At 45.9% G+C, this 22,856-nt stretch overlaps 1 protein-coding gene across 3 annotated transcripts in view; it reads left to right on the top strand.

Annotated features, from left to right (window-relative positions):
• The window catches only part of si:ch211-1e14.1 (UPF0606 protein KIAA1549), a 61,031-nt gene extending 38,672 nt beyond the window's left edge, over positions 1 to 22,359 (top strand). Inside the window, exons 12-22 of one of the 3 annotated variants that reach the window (XM_029115094.2) lie at positions 7,547 to 7,779; positions 8,811 to 8,953; positions 9,472 to 9,486; positions 10,353 to 10,573; positions 10,797 to 11,032; positions 11,895 to 12,039; positions 15,081 to 15,386; positions 17,072 to 17,124; positions 18,947 to 19,092; positions 19,170 to 19,318; positions 19,648 to 22,359. In XM_029115094.2, the coding sequence (XP_028970927.2) occupies positions 7,547 to 7,779; positions 8,811 to 8,953; positions 9,472 to 9,486; positions 10,353 to 10,573; positions 10,797 to 11,032; positions 11,895 to 12,039; positions 15,081 to 15,386; positions 17,072 to 17,124; positions 18,947 to 19,092; positions 19,170 to 19,318; positions 19,648 to 19,845 (1,845 nt within the window). In that variant the 3' untranslated portion in view covers positions 19,846 to 22,359. The remainder of the gene's footprint in view (positions 1 to 7,546; positions 7,780 to 8,810; positions 8,954 to 9,471; positions 9,487 to 10,352; positions 10,574 to 10,796; positions 11,033 to 11,894; positions 12,040 to 15,080; positions 15,387 to 17,071; positions 17,125 to 18,946; positions 19,093 to 19,169; positions 19,319 to 19,647) is intronic. The other 2 variants (XM_029115096.2, XM_029115097.2) reach the window with 2 other exon arrangements.
• The last annotated feature ends 497 nt before the right edge of the window (positions 22,360 to 22,856 follow it).

Below are 22,856 nucleotides of genomic sequence, written 5' to 3' on the forward strand. Positions count from 1 at the left end.
TATCTGCCTGGCTCTATATCGGCCTGGCACTATATATGCCTGGCCCTATATCTGCCTGGCTCTATATCGGCCTGGCCCTATATCGGCCTGGCCCTATATCTGCCTGGCTCTATATCTGCCTGGCTCTATATCGGCCTGGCCCTATATCTGCCTGGCTCTATATCTGCCTGGCTCTATATCGGCCTGGCCCTATATCTGCCTGGCTCTATATCTGCCTGGCTCTATATCTGCCTGGCTCTATATCTGCCTGGCTCTATATCTGCCTGGCTCTATATCGGCCTGGCCCTATATCTGCCTGGCTCTATATCTGCCTGGCTCTATATCGGCCTGGCACTATATATGCCTGGCCCTATATCTCCCAAGCACTGAACTCCACTGGATGGAGACGTGGCACTGCTTCCTAGTTTTTCTTGCGGGTTTCAAGCGCAGGGTAGTGGTGAACGTCCCAGGTTCAGTCTTTGTGGTTGAAGCCTAACTTGATGTCAGTGGGCAACTAAGTTGTGTCATAAGTTAGGATTCTCCCCTGAACTGGTGAACTGAATGGAAGCTTAGAGCAGTAGGGGACCATGTTACTGAAGGGGTCCAGGAGAGAATGACTATGTGGCAGCAGCCAGTGATGGAGAGAAGATCATAGGCTCTCTATGTGGCAGCAGCCAGTGCTGGAGAGAAGATCATAGGCTCTCTATGTGGCAGCAGCCAGTGCTGGAGAGAAGATCATAGGCTCTCTATGTGGCAGCAGCCCCATAATTGGCTTGGTGCTATTAGGCACAACATCTGTGTTCTTGCCCAGGGCTGCCCCAGCTGTACTGGAGTGCCACACAGCTCTGCCAGATTGCCCTGGCTGACAGCTACACACACGTACACACACACACTCACACACACACACATAGACTTGGCAGCTGCCTCTTGTATACTGTTACACCCTACTATCATCATCTGTCTGTTTTCATATTAGGGGTTATCCTGCCTTTGATTGATTTGTCTGTCTAGTTAATTGATTTGTCTGTCTAGCTCAAACCTCTCTGTGCAGTTTGGCTGATTGGCATTCGGGATCATGCCGGAGTATGGCTGAGCAGTATCTATCCTTCCTTACCTAAGCTGAACACCTATATCAGTGCTTTGTCACATAACACCTCTCGTCTTTCAACTTCTATTTTGGTTCAGTCCCCTCAATCATTCAGGGAATCATCGTTCAGGGAATCATCATTCAGGGAATCGGCTTTCAAGGAATCATCTTTCAGGGGTTCATCATTGAGGGGACCATCATTGAGGGAATCAAGGTCTCCTGTTCCAATCAAGAGGCAAATAACAATTAGTGAGAGTGAGGAAGAAGAAGAAGAAGAAGAAGAGGAAGAAGAAGAAGAAGAGGAGGAAGAAGAAGAGGAGGAGGAAGAAGAGGAGGAAGAGGAAGAAGAAGTAGAGGAAGAAGAGGAGGAGGAGGAGGAAGAAGAAGAGGAGGAGGAAGAAGAAGAAGAAGAGGAGGAACAGAAGGTATAGAGTAGAAGTTGGTAGTTTGTAGAAGAACCTGAACAGAATGGGTAATGTAGGGTGTAGTGGTTTTGAATCCCTTGGTTGTTGTGATTAGAGGAGGATGCTGTATTGTCCCTGTAGCGAAGGGACAATGAGGTCCCACGATAGTGAATGGAAGACTTGCAGACCAAGTCAACTCATTAATCCCCATCCCATTCAATACATCCGCTCAGGGGCCAAAGCTTCCTCCCAAACCAAAGCCCAAGCAAAAAAGTGAAAGCTATGAGGAGGAAGAGGAGGAGGAGGAGGAGGAGGAGGAAGAAGAAGATGACAAAAATGAGAAAAGGCAACGAGTGCTGAAAGGGAATACGTCAACTCACAAGGTACAATGTACTGTAGAAGGAGGACGTCCCTTATTTATTGTGTTGAGCTGTTGGAGAGCATCTGCGCCAGTCAGACACAGTGACTGTCAAAAGTATTCAATATCCTTGAATTTTTCCTCATTTTGTTGGGTTACGTCATGAACTCAAAATGGATTTAATTAGGATTTTTTGCCACTATAAAATGGGAATAATTGATTGCATAAGTATTCACCCTCTTTGAAATGATACATCTGAATGAGCTATGGTGCAACCAAATGTCTTTATTAACATAATTAGTTGAATGGAGTCCAGCTCTGTGAAATAAAGGTGTTTCACATGTTTTCAGGTTAAATACACCTGCCTCCAGGAATTCCCACAGGTTAAATACACCTGCCTCCAGGAATTCCCACAGGTTAAATACACCTGCCTCCAGGAATTCCCACAGGTTAAATACACCTGCCTCCAGGAGTTCCCACAGGTTAAATACACCTGCCTCCAGGAGTTCCCACAGGTTAAATACACCTGCCTCCAGGAGTTCCCACAGGTTAAATACACCTGCCTCCAGGAGTTCCCACAGGTTAAATACACCTGCCTCCAGGAATTCCCACAGTTGTTTTCTACAAAAGCTGACAAAAACTACATCATAAAGACAAAGGAACATAACAAAAAACTATCTGGAATAAGGCTCTTCAAAAGCAACAATCAGAGGTAGGATGTAATAATATTTCCAAGGCATCGAAATATCTCCCGGAGCACAGCCTTGAACAGGCCGTCCTTGAACAGGCCGTCCTCAGAAGATATCCAGGGGAGAGAGGCGCTACTCAGGCCACCAAGAGGCCTATGGCGACTCTAAAGGAGTTACAGTCTTCTATGACTGAGCTGGGAGCGACTGTGCATACTTTAAAAATAGGTACTTCACAAAAGTGGCCTTTATGGGGGAGTGGCAAAAAGAAGGCATGTGGGAGAATCTGGGACCCAAAGGAAGAAAATTCCATGGTCTGATGAGACCAAAATAGAGCGTTTTGGCTTTAACTAGCACAAGCCGAACACCGCACATCATTCTGAGGACACCAGCCATTTAGGGATGCTTCTCTTTGTCAGGGACTGGAAAGCTTGTGAATATAGAGGGTGAATACAGAGAAATCCTGGAAGAAGTATGCTAGAGACCAGGGACTTGCACGAGAGCCAAAGACACAATGGAGTGGCTTAAAAACAAAAAGGTCAATGTTCTGGTGTGGTCCAGTCAAAGCCCGGACCTCAATCCAATTAAGAATATGTAAAAAGAGTGGAAAATTGAAAAGGTTCCCATCCGATTTGAAGGCGCTCAAGCGAAGACGAATGGGCAAGAAATGCTGTGTGTGTATGTTGAAACCTGGTGGAGACTTTAACTAAATAAACGCATGTTGAAACCTGGTGGAGACGTATCTAAATAAACACATGGCTGTAACTGCTGCCTCTAGCAAATTTTGACTCAATGGGGTGAACACTTATAGAATCAATTTTTTTTTTGTTGAAATGTAATACATTTTGAAGAAGTTTTAGATTGTATTTTTCACTTTGACATTAAGTCCAAGGGGGGTGAATACTTTTGAGAGCCACTGTAATTCGCCAGAGATTTTAGCTTGTCTGGGCCAGTACTCTGATTAATGTACTGAGCATTCTTCAGTGTCTTAGATGCTTACAGTCATAGTCACACAGTCTTTCAATTTTGCTGCCTTAAAATAAAAAATAAAGATCTGCAGCTCTTTGACAGCCATTACAGCTTTGAATCATTTGGAATAACATTCTTCCAACTCAATGCAATGACTGAACTAGACCAACACTGTCACAGCACCTTAATGTCTCTTGAAGTCATGAGGTTCAGTATAACAGTTCACTTTCACCAATGTGACCAACTACACAACAAAACAAAGGAGTGAAGTCTACAAAGTGGGCTTGTCCTCTTTGATAGCGAGAGCATTGCTCAAATGAATCAGTTGCACAGAATAATTGTACCTGAATTCACAATCTATCCCAATAACCCTAAAACTATGTTGATATTTTTACAGTGGATGCACTTATTTATAGAAATAGGTCAAATTTATACTGTTATACTGAACCAAAAGCCTTCTTCACAATTCTATGCTATAATATGATCACATACAGTGGGGAGAACAAGTATTTGATACACTGTCGATTTTGCAGGTTTTCCCACTTACAAAGCATGTAGAAGTCTGTAATTTTTATCATAAGTACTCTTCAACTGTGAGTGACAGAATCTAAAACAAAAATCCAGAAAATCACATTGTATGATTTTTAAGTAATGAATTAGCATTTTATTGCATGACATAAGTATTTGATACATCAGAAAAGCAAAACTTTACATTTGGTACAGAAACCTTTGTTTGCAATTACAGAGATCATACGTTTCCTGTGGTTTCTTGACCAGGTTTGCACACACTGCAGCAGGGATTTTGGCCCACTCCTCCATACAGACCTTCTCCAGATCCTTCAGGTTTCGGGGCTGTCGCTGGGCAATACAGACTTTCAGCTCCCTCCAAAGATTTTCTATTGGGTTCAGGTCTGGAGACTGGCTAGGCCACTCCAGGACATTGAGATGCTTCTTACGGAGCCACTCCTTAGTTGCCCTGGCTGTGTGTTTTGGGTCGTTGTCATGCTGGAAGACCCAGCCACGACCATCTTCAATGCTCTTAATGAGGGAAGGAGGTTGTTGGCCAAGATCTCGCAATACATGGCCCCATCCATCCTCCCCTCAATACGGTGCAGTCGGCCTGTCCCCTTTGCAGAAAAGCTTCCCCAAAGAATGATGTTTCCACCTCCATGCTTCACAGTTGGGATGGTGTTCTTGGGGTTGTACTCATCCTTTTTCTTCAGTTGTATTTAGAGCAAAAAGCTCTATTTTTGTCTCATCAGACCACATGACCTTCTCCCATTCCTCCTCTGGATCATCCAGATGGTCATTGGCAAACTTCAGAAGGGTCTGGACATGCGCTGGCTTGAGCAGGGGGACCTTGCGTGCACTGCAGGATTTTAATCCATGACGGCGTAGTGTGTTACTAATGGTTTTCTTTGAGACTGTGGTCCCAGCTCTCTTCAGGTCCTTGACCAGGTCATGCTGTGTAGTTCTGGGCTGATCCCTCACCTTCCTTATGATCATTGATGACCCACGAGGTGAGATCTTGCATGGAGCCCCAGACTGAGGGAGATTGACGTCATCTTGAACTTCTTCCATTTTCTAATAATTGCGCCAACAGTTTTTGCATTCTCAACAAGCTGCTTGCCTATTGTCCTGTAGGCCATCCCAGCCTTGTGCAGGTCTACAATTTTATCCCTGATGTCCTCACACAGCTCTCTGGTCTTGGCCATTGTTGAGAGGTTGGAGTCCGTTTGAGTGTATGGACAGGTGTCTTTTATACAGGTAACGAGTTCAAACAGGTGCAGTTAATACAGGTAATGAGTGGAGAACAGGAGGGCTTCTTAAAGAAAAACTAACAGGCCTTACTGGTTGGTAGGTGCTCAAATACTTATGTCATGCAATAAAAAGCAAAATAATTATTTAAAAATCATACAATGTGATTTTCTGGATTTTTGTTTTAGATTCCGTCTCTCACAGTTGAAGTGTACCTATGACATGCTTTGTAAGTAGGAAAACCTCCAAAATCAGCAGTGTATTAAATACTTGTTCTCTCCACTGTATCTATTGCTTATTAGAATACTGTCTGAAATCAATATAATTAATACTGGTTGACATTCAAATGCTGCTAATTGATATCTGTAAAATGTTCTGTGCTACACATGCAATAACAGTTAAAGTAGGCATTTGACCAGGTTTATGGCAATTAATAGCTGTGAAATCAACCCAATATGTCTCTGATAAGAATTCAGTTTGGCTTGGATGCATACTTCATGTGATTGAAGTATAATCAACGTATGTTGCAGACAAAAATAGCACCTTTACTGATAGCCCTTCATCCAGTCTTATTTTAATGCAGCAGTTTCTGAACTCCAAGCTGCACAGACAGCGGGAGCAGTCCTAATTATGTACAAGTAAAATCTCTGCTATTGCAAAAATATATGTTACGTTGCCAAATGGGGCTAAAGGCAGCAAAATATGAAGACTGTGACGTGGTTCTGTAGACTTTCCTATCCACCGTTTCACCAAGTTTCGTCCAAAATGGCCTTTGTGGGTGGATGACATGCTACAATAGTTTACAGTATTAGTCTTTAGTATTGTAGTTCCTCATTAGACCACGGCATGATTTTGGTGTGAGCATTTCCCGCCCAACCCAGTAATTAGTGAGATCAATCTGATTTGTGCGGTGGTGTCTGGTTTCCGTGTAGCTCGCTCTGTGTGTCACTCAGTCAGACCAGTGTTCACTGCCTCGTCTGTACACCAAATGGAAGGCCTTCCTCTCTCAAAGACGAGGCGGAGACAGAGGCGGAGACAGGGGCGGGGAGCAGAGCAGCACCACACCCCCCTTTGTATTAGCGGTTTCACACGAGGAAGCGGTTAATGATAGCGTCCATACTCTTCTCATCAGATCAAGGCATTCTAGAAAACCCTGGGAGTTGTGTATATCAGCACTGTCGAGTGATCCACTTCCTGTATGTCAGGTCAATGTATGCTGTCAAGGGCCCATGTGTGGTACTGTCTGTGTGAACCAATCTATTCTGCTTCATTCAATATTCAATAAGGATTCCCTTTGACTTGACTGGTGTCTTAACAGCTGAAACCCACTTTCTGAATGCACATACAGACATGGCACATCCCCTGGCCTCTGTCTGGTGTCTACTCCGGGTTGTGGGACCAGTGCAGCTCTTCTGCTCTAACCTTCCCCGAGGATAGCAGACAGACAGCTGATTTTTACCGCACTTTTTTCCTCTCTGCTTTTATTCATGAGTGCCTGTCTGACTCTACTCTCCCCTGTCACTCAGCCTGGTCACTCACCACACCTTACCTCCATCACCTTACCTCCATCACCTTACCTCCATCACCTTACCTCCATCACCTTACCTCCATCACCTTACCTTCCATCACCCACCTCCATCACCTTACCTCCATCACCTTACCTCCATCACCTTACCTCCATCACCCACCTCCATCACCCACCTCCATCACCTTACCTTCCATCAGCCACCTCCATCACCTTACCTCCATCACCTTACCTCCATCACCTTACCTTCCATCACCCACCTCCATCACCTTACCTCCATCACCTTACCTCCATCACCTTACCTCCATCACCCACCTCCATCACCCACCTCCATCACCTTACCTTCCATCAGCCACCTCCATCACCTTACCTCCATCACCTTACCTCCATCACCCACCTCCATCACCTTACCTTCCATCACCCACCTCCATCACCTTACCTCCATCACCCACCTCCATCACCTTACCTTCCATCACCCACCTCCATCACCCACCTCCATCACCTTACCTCCATCACCTTACCTTTCATCACCCACTTCCATGGCTCACTTCTCTCTCCATCTGACAGGAATTCCAGTGCAGTCTGTCTGGCCTACTTCTGCCTGTCTGTCATCTCTTTCACTTTGCCCTGTTATTTCTCCTGTTTTGGCTCTTTTCCTCTTTCCCTCCCTTTCTCATTGCCTCTTCTCTCTCCGTCCCCCTCCCTCGCTGTCCGTCCCCCTCCCTCCTACTCTCCTCCTCTCTCTCTCCCTCGTTCTTTGTCCTCTCTCCTCTTTCTCAGCTCCAGGCTCCCAGTGTGAAGGGCTTTGACTTTGCCAAGTTACACCTGGGCCAGCACAGTAAGGATGACATCATGGTGATCCAGGAGCCTGGTGCCTCCGGCCCTCCCCCGTCCAACCCCGGCTTAAAGGAGGCCACTACCCCCTCAGAGAATGGCGAGGCCCCCACACCTAAATCAAAGGGTACCTCTGTCTCCTCCAGCAAGGTGTCCCGCAGCGCACGCAGACGAGGAAGGTTAGTAGCCCCCCATTGTGTCTGTCTGTGTCTGTGTGTCTGTGTCTGTGTGTCTGTGTCTGTGTGTCTGTGTCTGTCTGTGTGTCTGTGTCTGTGTGTCTGTGTGTCTGTCTGTGTCTGTGTGTCTGTGTCTGTGTCTGTGTGTCTGTCTGTGTCTGTGTGTCTGTCTGTGTGTGTCTGTGTCTGTCTGTGTCTGTGTGTCTGTGTCTGTGTGTCTGTGTCTGTGTGTCTGTGTGTCTGTGTGTCTGTGTCTGTGTGTCTGTCTGTGTCTGTGTGTCTGTCTGTGTGTGTCTGTGTGTCTGTGTCTGTGTGTCTGTGTCTGTCTGTGTGTGTCTGCCTGTGTGTGTCTGTCTGTGTGTGTCTGTCAGTGTGTGTCTGTCAGTGTGTGTCTGTGTCTGTCTGTGTCTGTCTGTGTGTGTCTGTCTGTGTGTCTGTGTCTGTCTGTGTGTCTGTCTGTGTGTGTCTGTCTGTGTGTGTCTGTCTGTGTGTGTCTGTGTCTGTCTGTCTGTGTGTCTGTGTGTGTGTCTGTCTGTGTCTGTCTGTGTGTGTCTGTGTGTCTGTCTGTGTGTGTGTCTGTCTGTGTCTGTCTGTGTCTGTCTGTGTGTGTCTGTGTGTCTGCCTGTCTCTGTGTGTCTGTCTGTTTCTGTGTGTCTGTCTGTCTCTGTGTGTCTGTCTGTCTCTGTGTGTATGCGTTTGTGTGTGTATGTGGGGGGGGCAACATGTTTGCTGATCTCAGCAGGAACATTCCAGTGGACAAGGCTTTGAAAGACGTTCACTTCACAACACCCCAAATTCATTTATTATTAATATAACACAGTTCACTGTTTGTTGTTTGGCTGCAAGATTTCTTCTTATAAAAGTGGCACATAAGGCAGACAGAAAATAGTAAAGCACTGGCATACATACATGCTTACTTTTTGTGCCAAAAGTGTCAGCTCGTTTAATTTTCTTCTCCATAACCCCACAACACAAGGTCGTGTTAGCCCCTGTCATTGATGTGTCTGTGGTTGTGTGTCTGTTCCTGGGGACAGGATCTCCCCATCGGATGGGGACTCCATGGTGAGCGCTGGGTCCAGTGATCGTGAGGGGGAGGCAGCCACTGACAACCCGAGAGCCATTGCCACACCCAACGACAGCAAGCAGGCCCGCAAGATCCCCATCAGTGTTTTAAATGGCAAGCACCCATGGCAACACTGGCTCCCGTCCACACCTCAGATATACACCGAGACCATTAGAGCACACGCGCCTGTGCACGAGCCCTCCGAGTACAAACACACCCGAACACACTCCCTGAAGGCCCCCACTCAGCATGCCAGACCCAGCCCGTGGCTGCTCTCCCAATCCCCCTCTGTCTAAATAGACTCAGCTGAGGCCAGGAGACTGAACGCTATCAGCACTGGAATTTGTCCTTCTAAATGAGCTCTGCCTTTGTCTTCTCTCACCCCGGCCTATCTGCCCTGGCAACAGCATGGACAGGGTCAGGCCAAAGTCACAGCACACCAGTGTTGATGTAATGCAGAGCCATGTCAAACTCTTCAACTGTTTATTCTAATGTGTGGGGCTGCTGAAATGCAAGGACAAACTGTAGGCTTGATGGATGTGTTTCAAACTAGATTACATTCTGTTTAACTTTCATTTTTCTGTCTACTGCTTTTCCCTTAACCTTTCCTGTCTTCCTGTTGTGGCTGGCAGGAAAGAATAGGATCGGTAAGAATTGTCTTTTCTGTCTGGGTCTGTCTGTCTTTCTGTCTGTCTGTGTTGTAGATAAGGCTTTGTGCCTCTGTAGCTGCATTTCGTGTGGCTGTGATAGGACTTCCATTGTCTCTTGATTGCTTTGTGTCGTGCTTCTCATCCATCTCCACTATTCAGAGTAGAGACATTTATTCTTAGAGAACAAAGAAACCATGAGCAACAAGCTTAGATCTGTTTCTTGTGGTAGTTCCCTTTAGGCTATTAATCTGAATTAGTAGTATCTCACAGTGGTATACTCATCTGTGATGTATCGTCTGCGATGTATCGTCTGCGATGTATCGTCTGCGATGTATCGTCTGAGAAGTATCGTCTGAGAAGTATCATCTGAGAAGTATCATCTGTGATGTATCATCTGTGATGTATCATCTGTGATGTATCATCTGAGAAGTATCATCTGAGAAGTATCATCTGTGATGTATCATCTGAGAAGTATCATCTGTGTACAGAGTACACTGGTTGTTAGGAGACTGAGAGAATTTGTTCTCACTGACTTTCCTTGGTACATAAAGGATCTGCCCCCTGGTGTTGAAAGTAGTAAAACAACACCTGTGAGTTCTCAACAATGGATGGCTGTCTCACTTTAGTAATGCACTTTAATCTCTGAGGCGTGCCAGGGAATTAAGTTAACAACTCTGTCAAGTTTTGGCAGTCATTCTTGTTGGTTAACTTAAGAGTTTGGATTGATATATAACAACATTTAACCAAGTGCACTTACATTGAAGCCTCGATCCTCAAAATCACAAACACGCAGATCTATCTCCTTAATGACAACCCCTGCCAGGTGGTGATGTTACCGTTAATCTCTCTCCAATCTCCCTCAGGTCCTCCGCCCACGAACGGCCACGATGAGCAGCTCTCCTCGGCCTCCATCTTTGAGCATGTGGACCGCATGTCCCGCTCGGCTGATGGCACCCGGCGCCTGCCCAATAAGATCCAGCTGATCGCCATGCAGCCGATGGCCGTCCTGCCCCAGCGCCACAGCCCCACTATGAACGGTATCAACGGCAGAGGGACTGACCCGCACATCACCTTCAACAAGGAGGTGAGCCCTTTTGGGGTTACGGTGGTGTTCTGGTAGCAGTACTGTCCATCGTTAGCAGACACATGTGCTGACAGGAAGCCATGGCATGAGCAGTCTTTGATCCTGATCCTCCTCTGTGGTGTGTGTGGACATGCAGAGACGTGATCCCGGTTAGGCCGTGTGTGTAGTGTAGCTACATGTTGGCCTGGTGTGTTTCACTGCAGTCGTGCCTGTTCTGGTTAAGATCCAGGTGGCGTTGAGGCATAAGTCTGAGATCGAGCACCATCGGAATAAGATCCGTCTGCGGGCCAAGAGGAAGGGTCACTATGACTTCCCCGCCATGGATGACCTGGTGGACAGTGGTCTGACCACTGACCCCAAAGACCAGGACCGAATTTACCACAAGGCCCAGATGCAGATCGACAAGATCCTGGACCCAGATGTCCAAATGCCCTCGCTGTTCATGGAGCCTAAAAAGAAGTGAGGAGAGAGTTACTCTGTGACTGAGTGTCTGTCTGTCTGTCTGCCTGTGTGTCTGTCTGTCTGTCTGTCTGTGTGTGTGTGTGTGTCTGTCTGTCTGTGTGTCTGTCTGTCTGTCTGTCTGTCTGTCTGTGTGTGTGTGTGTGTGTGTCTGTCTGTCTGTGTGTCTGTCTGTCTGTGTGTCTGTCTGTCTGTCTGTCTGTCTGTCTGTCTGTCTGTGTGTCTGTCTGTCTGTCTGTCTGTCTGTGTGTCTGTCTGTCTGTCTGTCTGTCTGTCTGTGTGTCTGTCTGTCTGTGTGTCTGTCTGTCTGTCTGTGTGTCTGTCTGTCTGTCTGTCTGTGTCTGTGTACATGATGAGACCCCATGTCCTCCCAATAGCTGTGGAACCTGGAAAATGGGTCCCCACAAGGTTTTTGTCAGATCCCCAATAGGGACAGTATGTAAGCCAGTTTTAGGGGGTAGGTTTAGGAGAAAGCATCTAATTGGGCATAAAGGGTACATTTTCTGTGTTAGAATTGGGTTTACTTTTAGCTTTGGGCATTACCAGTTATGTTAAGTTTAGGCATATAAATGTGGTCATTGGTCAATAAAGCCTGCCTCGGGTGAAATCGACGCATTCATTCCATTCCAAACAACCACTAGATAAGAGATATGGCCTAAGTAAGAGATTCTATTTAAAGACTAACTGAGTATATTAAGTATTATTGTACTATAGTAATATAGGGAAGAGGACAAATCGGTCAACGTGAGAGCACTTAATGAAAAGGGCGGCCATTTTAGTGCTAGTCAATGTGTGTGCGCACCTCTACGTGGTTTAAGGAAACGTAGCCTAGAGATGTTAACGTTGTGTGTGTGTGTCTCAGCGGCCGGGGAAAACGCTCTCCGAGGCAGAAGAAGAAGCACCAGCTGAACGGCGGCCTGACAGAAGCAGACAAGGACCGCCTCATCTCCAATGAAAGTGATGGGACCTACCGACGGTACCCTGGGGTTAACAACGTGGCCTATGTGGTGAGTTCACCTGGGGAAGTGCCTGGCTGTGTCTGTGCATGCGCACGTTTGTGATTCGCTGTCTGTAAGTGGCTGTCGCATTCATATAAAGGTAGCCATCGTCTGAGCGACAACTCAAAGTAAGATGCTAACTGTCACAACTCGATAGCTTCTGTGGATTAGCGTCATGCAGGCAACATTAGAGATTCAGCAGCAATAAGACCTCCGGTTTTTGTGTTTTGCCTTCAAAATAAAAGTGTTCGGTGAAACGTTTTATACATTCGGCAGCAACAATAAGACTTCAGAATTTCATGTTTTTTCTTCAAAATCAAACCCTGCGATGGGTAAACTATTTGGGGTAAAATATAAATGAAACAAATTACTATTTAAATAATACATTATATACAGGTGCTGGTCATGAATTTAGAATATAATCAAAAAGTTGATTTATTTCAGTAATTCCATTCAAAAAGTGAAACTTGTCTAATGTATACATTCATTCCACACAGACTGATGTATTTCAGTCTCATTACACAGTCTGTGTGAAATTAATGAATATAATGTACAAGTTTCACTTTTTGAATGGAATTACTGAAATAAATCAACTTTTTGATGATATTCTAAATTTATGACCAGCGCCTGTAAGTCAAAGAATATTATAAGGTGGAACACATTGAGAAATGGTTAGAGTTTAAGTAACTTAACGTAGAGATCCACAACATGTTTATAGGGGACAGAACTTTTGTTGTTTTACTGAAACAATCCTACCTAGTGCAGCTTTGACTACTTGGTATCGCATCTCGGTATCGGCAAGTACCCAAATATACAGTATCTCAATTAAGTGAGTACACCCCTACATTTCTTTTAAATATTTGATTGTATCTGATCATCTGACAACACTGAAGAAATTACACTTTGCTACAATGTAAAGTAGTGAGTGTACAGCTTGTATAACTGTGTACAGTTGCTGTCCCCTCAAAATAACACAACACACAGCCATTATTGTCTAAACCGCTGGCAACAAAAGTGAGTACACCCCTAAGTGAAAATGTCCAAATTGGGACCAAAGTGTAAATATTTTGTGTGGCCACTATCATTTTCCAGCACTGCCTTAACCCTCTTGGGCATGGAGTTCACCAGAGCTTCACAGGTTGCCACTGGAGTCCTCTTCCACTCCTCCATGACGACATCACAGAGCTGGTGGATGTTAGAGACCTTGCGCTCCTCCACCTTCCGTTTGAGGATGCCCCACAGATGCTCAATAGGGTTTAGGTCTGGAGACATGCTTGGCCAGTCCATAACCTTTACCCTCAGCTTCTTTAGCAAGGCTGTGGTCATCTTGGAGGTGTGTTTGGGGTCGTTATGTTGGAATACTGCCCTGCGGCCCAGTCTCCGAAGGGAGGGGATCATGCTCCGCTTCAGTATGTCACAGTACATGTTGGCATTCATGGTTCCCTCAATGAACTGTAGCTCCCCAGTGGTGGCAGCACTCATGAAGCCCCAGACCATGACACTCCCACCACCATGTTTGTCTTTGTACTCCTCACCTGGTTGCCCCCACACAGGCTTGACACCATCTGAACCAAATAAGTTTATATTGGTCTCATCAGACCACAGGACATGGTTCCAGTAATCCATGTCCTTAGTCTGCTTGTCTTCAGGAAACTGTTTGCGGGTTTTCTTGTGCATCATCTTTAGAAGAGGCTTCCTTCTGGGACGACAGCCATGCAGACCAATTTGATGCAGTTTGCGGCGTAAGGTCTGAGTACTAACAGGATGACCCCCCACCCCTTCAACCTCTGCAGCAATGCTGGCAGCACTCATAATTCTATTTCCCAAAGACATCCTCTGGACATGCTCCTGAGCATGTGCACTCAACTTCTTTGGTCGACCATGGCGAGGCCTGTTCTGAGTGGAACCTGTCCGGTCAAATCGCTGTATGGACTTGGCCACTGTGCTGCTGCTCAGTTTCAGGGTCTTGGCAATCTTCTTATAGCCTAGGCAATAATTTATTTCAGATCCTCTAGAGAGTTATTTGCCTCTAGAGAGTTATCTGGACATTTTCACTTAGGGGTGTACTCACTTTTGTTGCCAGCGGTTTAGACGTTAATGGCTGTGTGTTGGGTTATTTTGAGGGGACAGCAAATGTACACTGTTATACAAGCTGTACACTCACTACTTTACATTGTAGCAAAGTGTCATTTCTTCAGTGTTGTCACATATTAGTTGTCACAGATATACTCAAATATTTCCAAAATTTGAGGGGTGTGTTCACTTTTGTGAGATACTGTAAGTACTTGTACTTGTACCCTAGGTTTACATTAAAGACACCGCCTCTCACGTTCAAGTCCAGTGAGGGCAACAACCATTCTCTTTTAGTTGCAGGTTGGCTGAACTAGGCTTGCCTGCTTCCTTTTCTGGTTTTCCATTAGCTATAGTCAATATATCCCTCTGTCACATTACAAAAACCGCTTGCATCAAGTGCTCATTTGAGAAGGGTTGTTCCCTTAGATGCGCCACCATCCTACCCTTGAACACATTGCAGTGCTTGTAATGTGACTTAGTTATTCAGAGTTGATGAGCGTGTAAGACAAATAGGATGATTTAATCAGCCTTGTGTTGAAAGATGTTAGTATGGAACCCCTAGTCAAGGCATTTTGTATTTTTATGGCCTGTCGTCCCGCAATCATCCCAAAGTCTGTGTTGAACCGTCCCAGACACATTTCTTATCATCCCCGGGACCACGGGACGCCCTGACTCCCTCACAGTGACATGTCGATCAATACTCCTCCAAGTAGAAATGTGATCAGAGCGGAGATAATACCTTGTCATTGTCCGGACTAGGTTTCTTATTGAAAAAATAATACAGAATCAGATTTCCTTCAGGTTGCTGCTGAATTGCCATTCTAGCATTCATGTTAAAGGGCTCTGGTGAATGATTATTTTCTCCTCTCCACCTCTCTTTCTTCTCCTCTCTTTCTCCTCCTCTCTTTCTCCTCCTCTCTCTCTGTCTCCTCCTGTCCTTTTGCTCCCTTTCCCCACTTCCTGTCTTGTCACTCCAGTCGGACCCTGATCAGGCTCCGGACTCTGGGACCCCCTCCCCCAACGATGACGTGTTCATGGGCCCCAACTCCCCCCCTCCGGGGCACGCTCCACCCCCACCCCCCTACATGCCCCCCCAGCCCTCCATTGAGGAGGCCCGGCAGCAGATGCACTCCCTGCTGGACGACGCCTTTGCCCTGGTGTCGCCCACCTCCCAGGGCAGCACGGCCGGTGTCACCCTGCCCGGGGTCAACACCAGCCCCCCGGCCCACGTTGGAGCACGTCCCTGGGGCTCGTGCTACCCGCCAATCAGCCCTTTCTCCCCGGTGAGCCTGAACTAGTCGTTCCCATCCTGCCATCTCCCGTCTCATCCTGGTCCTTCTACACAGGCGTTGACACCAGAGGGTTTTGTCGTGGGATTCTGCAGGCTTTTTGTTAAGTTGAGGTGTGATTCAGTTCTCGCCTGGTCATAGGAAACAGACTGCGGCCTATTGGTGTAATACATATAACCAGTCCAGTCTATGCTCAAGTTTGCTCTGATCCCTAGCCAGTAAGGGGCTTATACTCGACTCTCGACAACAAACCTGCAGACAGCTGTACGCCACTGCAGCCGTCAGCCTGCTCTGTAAAAACTGGTTCCACACCACTGGTACCACTGGAAGAATTCATGGGAAATGTCAACTGTTCAGACCTGTGGATAGTTGGTGTTGGTATGAGGCCTGCTGGTGTTTTGGGAGGATTATTTGCCTTGAGGCACCACCAATCGTGTGTTTCAAATACAGTGCCCCAACCCTGTGACTGGCAGGTTGATTTGCCCAGTATAAGTTAGTATTATTGAATTATAATTAATTAAATGATAAGAATTGTTGAGTATTATTCAAATACTAGTGCGCTTCTGTTGCATTCCAGTAGAAAACCGTCTGGGTCTGGTCCAGGAATAAAAAATCCATCTCAACTGAAATCCCCATGGAGCTTGATATTTTCTTATCTGTGGAACCAGCCCCTTATGTTTGTGCATTTGAGGCTGGACCAGACAAAATATGCTACTTTAAATAGGAGCAATTATAACTTGGGTCATTTTGGTCCAAGAAGATGATTGGCAGAAAGCTGTGGTATATTGGAATATGTTTATATTTTTCTGGCTCTAATAGAAATAAGACACTTCTGGGAGATTACATGGAGTTGTGCCTAGGAACAGCCCTCAGGTTTAGCTATAGCACTCCCCCACAGGCCCTATTACTTTATTGACTCTTTTGAATATTTTCATTGACTTTTTTAACACAGTGAAGAATTCCATTGACCTTGATTTCTGTAGTCCTAGACTAGCAAGCCAGCAAGTTTATGTATTTAGCACAATTCATACATCGAAGCAATTCAATGTGCTCTACAAAGAAAAATATATGAAAGTACAATAACATAAAAACAAATACTCAAATGAAAACATCAAAACGAATGAAAACATCATAATAAGAAAACATATACAGATTAAAACATTGGAAGCTGTTAGGCTAAACGATGTGGTTAGGTTGATGCGTTCAGTCGTAGGCACGTGAAAAGGGAAGTGTTGAATCTGTCTGTGAAACTGGCCATAAGAGCTCTGATGTCTTAAGGTAGCCCAATAAAAACAGGTGTAGAAAGAGCCTGGGTTCCTCTTAGGTCTTATAATAGATTAGCCGTGCTTGTTTTTGTTCAGAGCATTTATATGTTCTGAAATGTCACTTAGAAAACCAAATTATCCCATAGGCTTTTTCTCTACTTTCTGCAAAATCCCGAAGCTAAGAGTGCTGTCTGATGTTAGATTCTCTGCCAAAAGGTGTTATGCCAGGGTTATGTAAAGTGTATCAGTAGAATTATCAATACGTAGCTCCCAGATAAAGCACATCTCCCAGTTTTTAGACGTGTTTAGATGTGTTTAGATGTGCAGAACATGATCAGCAAGCTTCTGTGGTGTCCCTTGTCTATCCCAGTGTGTGTGTGTGTTTGTGGTGAATATGCCCTTCTCTCTCCTCAGAGGTATGCCGAGTTAGGGCTGTCACCTCCTTCAATCCCAAGTCTGCTACAGAGGTGAGTACAATCATGACTGAAAGGGAGGGGGGAGGTGTACAGCCTGTGTGAGGGGGTGTGGTATATGGCCTGTGTGAGGGGGGGAGGTGTACAGCCTGTGTGAGGGGGTGTGGTATATGGCCTGTGTGAGGGGGTGAGGTGTACAGCCTGTGTGAGGGGGTGTGGTATATGGCCTGTATGAGGGGGGGAGGTGTACAGCCTGTGTGAGGGGGTGTGGTATATGGCCTGTGTGAGGGGGGAGGTGTACAGCCTGTGTGAGGGGGTGTGGTATATGGCCTGTGTGAGGGGGTGAGGTGTACAGCCTGTGTGAGGGGGTGTGGTATATGGCCTGTATGAGGGGGGGTGGTACATGGCCTGTATGAGGGGGGGGTGGTACGTGGCCTGTATGAGTGGGTGTGGTATATGGTTTGTGTGAGGGGGTGTGGTATATGACCTGTGTGAGGGGGTGTTGTATATGGCCTGTGTGAGGGGGTGTGGTATATGGCCTGTGTGAGGGGGTGTGGTATATGGCCTGTGTGAGGGGGTGTGGTATATGGCCTGTGTGAGGGGGTGTGGTATATGGTTTGTGTGAGGGGGTGTGGTATATGACCTGTGTGAGGGGGTGTTGTATATGGCCTGTGTGAGGGGGTGTGGTATATGGCCTGTGTGAGGGGGTGTGGTATATGGCCTGTGTGAGGGGGTGTGGTATATGGCCTGTGTGAGGGGGTGTGGTATATGGCCTGTGTGAGGGGGTGTGGTATATGGCCTGTGTGAGGGGGTGTGGTATGTGGCCTGTGTGAGGGGGTGTGGTATATGGCCTGTGTGAGGGGGTGTGGTATGTGGCCTGTGTGAGGGGGTGTGGTATGTGGCCTGTGTGAGGGGGTGTGGTATATGGCCTGTGTGAGGGGGTGTGGTATATGGCTAATATTTACAATGCATCCTGTGTCTTTATATAACTCTTCACGGTGGTATATATTTGGTATGTATCCAGGGGTGGCAAATTGCTGTTATGAACTGGTTGCTGTAATTAACATTTTTAACGTCAGCATTCAAGGGGTCACACAACAGGTTTTTAATATTTGATATAATTTAATATTGTATCATTAACTAATTTGTCCTTCACAACTCTTGGCAAAGCTAATTTGACCCATACGTTCCATCTGTGGTCTCCTATTCCCAGTTCCTTAGTGGGGGATGTTTCCTCAAACATGCGTTCATGTGCAGGTCAGGGAATCGGGCCTCATCCATAATTCAGTGTGGATCATCTTTATTTCAGAAGTTTAATGGATCCGGTCTGTGCGGAGGTCTCTGAACTGCTCAGTAGAAGACAGACACGGTTGCCATTTCTATGGGTTCTTGTTTCAGAGGATTGATTGTTTTACTAACCCACAAATACATGTAGACACTATGGATGTGACTGATTGGATGTGACGTATTGGATGTGACTGATTGGATGTGACAGATTGGATGTGACTGATTGGATGTGACTGATTGGATGTGACGGATTATGACAGATTTTGCTTAACAGTGAAACAGTGATTTCTTTTTTTTAGCTGGGGCCTCAGCCTCCATGTGGGAAGTAAAAAAAGGACAATGTTCTTCTTTACGTGAAGGATATCACTGTGGTTTTGACATTTGAGCGTTCACAACCCCTAGCTGAAACATTTGGACAACACACTGAAACAATGACTGACGCCCACTTCACGGGTGACGGAAAAAGACACTCTGACAGTGATTGACCTGTGTGTGTGTGTGTGTGTGTGTGTGTGTTGACTGTGTGTGTGTGTGTGTGTTGACTGTGTGTGTGTGTGTGTGTGTGTGTGTGTGTGTGTGTGTGTTTCAGGCAGGGCCTGGGCTCCAGTTACATTTCACCAGGTGACCCAGGACATGGTGACCAGCTCCACCCAGACGCCCTCTACCCCTCCAGGGGTCTGTACACTGAAGACATGCCCTCATCTGCCAGGCCACGACCAGTAGGGGGCACCACAGGTATATATTCACACACACACACACACACAGTCAATAGGTGTGTGTGTGTGTTTACTGATGTGTTTGTCTGTGTTTAGGCGCCCAGCTCCATCACCTGACCCAGGTGGGTTTGGGAACCCGGGTCAACGGGGGGTACCCAGCGGGGAGCAGGGCCCCTCCAGGTCAGACTGGGGGTTCAGGATGGGGCCCCTACCCTGACGATGACTTCAGACCCACCAGAGACCCTGTGAGTTGTGCTGGCCTCACACTGCCGTACTGCACCCCCTCATGTCCTCCTGAAATCTCCTTCTACACTGTACAATTTGACCCTTGACTGAAGTGAAACATTTCACTTTCCTCCCGTTTCCTCTTTGGACCTCCTCCCGTTTCCTCTTTGCACCTCCTCCCGTTTCCTCTTTGCACTTCCTCCCGTTTCCTCTTTGCACCTCCTCCCGTTTCCTCTTTGCACTTCCTCCCGTTTCCTCTTTGCACCTCCTCTCTGCTCTTGTTTTTCTTTGTCCCTGTGTCTATCAGGTTCTCCTAGCCTGCCCTGACTCCTCCTCCTCTATGTTCCAGATGTCGAATAGGAGTGCCCGAAGGGAGCCGTCAGCCCCGCCTGCCCACCTAGACAACCACACCGCCGGGTTCAGCTACCCCAGCGAGGAGTCCTCCTCTCCCCCCAACCACTCCTCGGCCTCCCTCATCAAGGCTATAAGGGAGGAGCTGATGCGCCTCTCCCAGAAACAGCAAGCCGTGCCTAGCTACCACAGCTGAACAGAACGCCCTTACCCCTACCCCTTCCACTGAGCTGTCTGCCTGCCCGTCTACCTGCCTGCTCCAACCTAGCAATGCTTCCCGTGGAAGCTCCTTCGGACAGGAGAGAGACCAGACAGTCCTGCTGGGGTGAGAGTCTTGACTAACCTGACCCAACTGTCAGCTGAATGAGGAGGTTGTCTCCAGCTGGAAGCCGAAGTATGGACAGAATCGTTTTAGGGATGAACGGTTCTCTTCAGACTCAAATCCTCTGGCCCCACTGACCCTGTTGGACCCCAGTCCTATGGCGAACATGATACTGGACCGGGTGGCCATGTTGTTGGAGGACAGATGTGAAACTGCTCTCTAGCTCTGGCCAGGGCCTCTCTGCCAAAGCCCTGTCTTGACTGCTGATCCTGAGGGTTTTTATTGGAGGTGTTGTTGCGTGTATTCTTCTTGAAACAGCGGTGTAAACTCTTGAGGGGGGTGGTAATGACAAATCTGCTTTGATTCAGCATTTCCCAGGACAGTGGGACCTGAAGGACATCTGTCATTTAGCCTGAAAGCATTTATACCTTTCCTTTAACTATGACCAATTTTTACCTTTTTCCATACAGGTATTGGTTTATCTTCTAAGAGCCTCCTGCTTTTCCATTTTCTGGTGCTACATTCTACACTTAGTGTTTTCCACCAGGTTGTTGAGGGTTGATATGCACACGTTGGTAAAAAACTAGCTTGGTACCAGGGTGCTGTGTCAGTTGTTCTACATCTTTAACCACCATGAACCACACAATGCCTTGTTTTGTGACAGTGAATCAGTTCAATGCTCTTGGTCTACTGGAGCTTGAGTTTAGAGCCACCATACTAGACCAAAGCCTGCAGTAATCCCACTGAAGCTGTTCACATTCATTAATTAACCTCTGCAATAGTAGTGGAACAGGGTATATTTAGTCGATAAGGCATGAGCGGGTGTAGTGTATGGACAATATACCGCGGCTAACAGCAGTGCTAAGGCACGACGCATCACAAACGCAATATACAAAAAAAAACAAGAAGCCTTATTGCTCTTATTAACCAGTTACCAATGCAAATTAAAGACGTGAAAAGTGATGTGATGTCATACCCATGGTATACGGTTTGGCCAATCAGCATTCAGCCTTCAGTGATAGAGCGTTGTTAGAGATAGTTTGTAACTCACACCCATCTACATGAGCCTTGTTTTCATTCAGCACAATGTCTTTCCATATCCTGATTACTGATGATACTACCTTAACGTTATTGATATGCCAACATGGAAACCCTACCTGTGAATGTCTTTAGATATTACACTGATGTCATTTATTTACGTTAAAGGACCAAATTCGTACAATAGTTAAGTTAAAGATAAAATTGCAGCAATTCAAATGCAGTGTTTCAGCAAAACCTAAAATTAAAACAGCTGATTGCTCTCTCCTAATAGATGGCAGTCTGTTTTATGAAGAGGATAGATCCAGGCACATGATCAGATCTGTATCTATCTGTGTCTATTCTATTTTATAGTGGATAGATCCAGGTACATGATCAGATCTGTATCTATCTGTGTCTATTCTATTTTATAGTGGGTAGATCCAGGCACATGATCAGATCTGTATCTATCTGTGTCTATTCTATTTTATAGTGGGTAGATCCAGGCACATGATCAGATCTGTATCTATCTGTGTCTATTCTATTTTATAGTGGGTAGATCCAGGCACATGATCAGATCTGTATCTATCTGTGTCTATTCTATTTTATAGTGGGTAGATCCAGGCACATGATCAGATCTGTATCTATCTGCATCTATTCTATTTTATAGTGGGTAGATCCAGGCACATGATCAGATCTGTATCTATCTGTGTCTATTCTATTTTATAGTGGGTAGATCCAGACACACAATCTAATCCTTTTAATACACTGTAGGTAGACTATTGTGTTACACCTTAGTTTTTCTTAGGGCTTAATTCATACTTAAGCAGATGTGACATAGACGTAAGTGAAAAATCAACCCTCTCATAGTGACTCGTCTGAATTGGGGCCACTTTGAATTTCCTCCTGGCTACACCACCGAAATGTAGCTGAAAGATTTATAGGTCATTTAATGAAAGATTCATAGGTCATGTCAGTGCATTGCTGAAGGAAATGTCGTCTTTTCCATGCTGAGAGACACGGACAGTCAGTGTTCTTATTTGATTTCTTGCTTATTACACACAGTATTGTAATGAGCCACTGTTGATTTACCACAGCATCAGACTTCCAAACTGAAATGTATGTACTGTTTTAATTGTTCACAGGTTACTGTTCACAATTAACCTGTCAAATTCAGATGTTTTGTGCTATTTTGTTATTTGTATACTTTAATGTCCCTGCCTCATGTTTAATGTTTTTCCTTGCTGTGTCTTTGATTAATAATTCTTATTTAATTTTGTTCAGTTACATTCTTTGTCAAAATCCCCGCAGGTTGATTTGCCATGGGGGTTGATCTTATATTTTATTTAAATTAAATAAAAGACAAAAGTATGAATTTTGGTTGCAGGGTCAAGAAAAAGTAAGCAGTTCGCTGTTGAATATACCACCACTGCTGTCAGAAATATGTCCTCCGGTCCAAATGTAACCAAAGATGTATCGTCAGTGTATAAAAGACATAGACATGTACTGTATTGTCCCACCGCTATGGCTTCCCACATCCAACTCAGTGCCTTATGGATTCCCCTTCCCCCTGTGCTTTCATACTAACATCTGTCCTCCTGTCTCATACTCTCTGTCTGTCTGTGAGATTCACCAGGCCCTGTTCATTCCAAAAATGTGGACAGTACATTGGACAGTACTGTATGGAATGTTGGACCTGCTGTAATCTCAATGAAGTTGCATTATTTCCTGTCAAAGTGGTGCAGAATGATGCCGTTGAAGTGTTTGTTTTACCACCATCTAAATGAGCCCAGTGCTCATTCATCCCAGTCTCTGGATGTAGTCATGACCGAAGTCCATGCAACTGAATTGTAAACCGGGTTACCTGC

The sequence above is a fragment of the Esox lucius genome, chromosome 19 (assembly GCF_011004845.1).
Source record: "Esox lucius isolate fEsoLuc1 chromosome 19, fEsoLuc1.pri, whole genome shotgun sequence".
Lineage (NCBI taxonomy): Eukaryota > Metazoa > Chordata > Actinopteri > Esociformes > Esocidae > Esox > Esox lucius.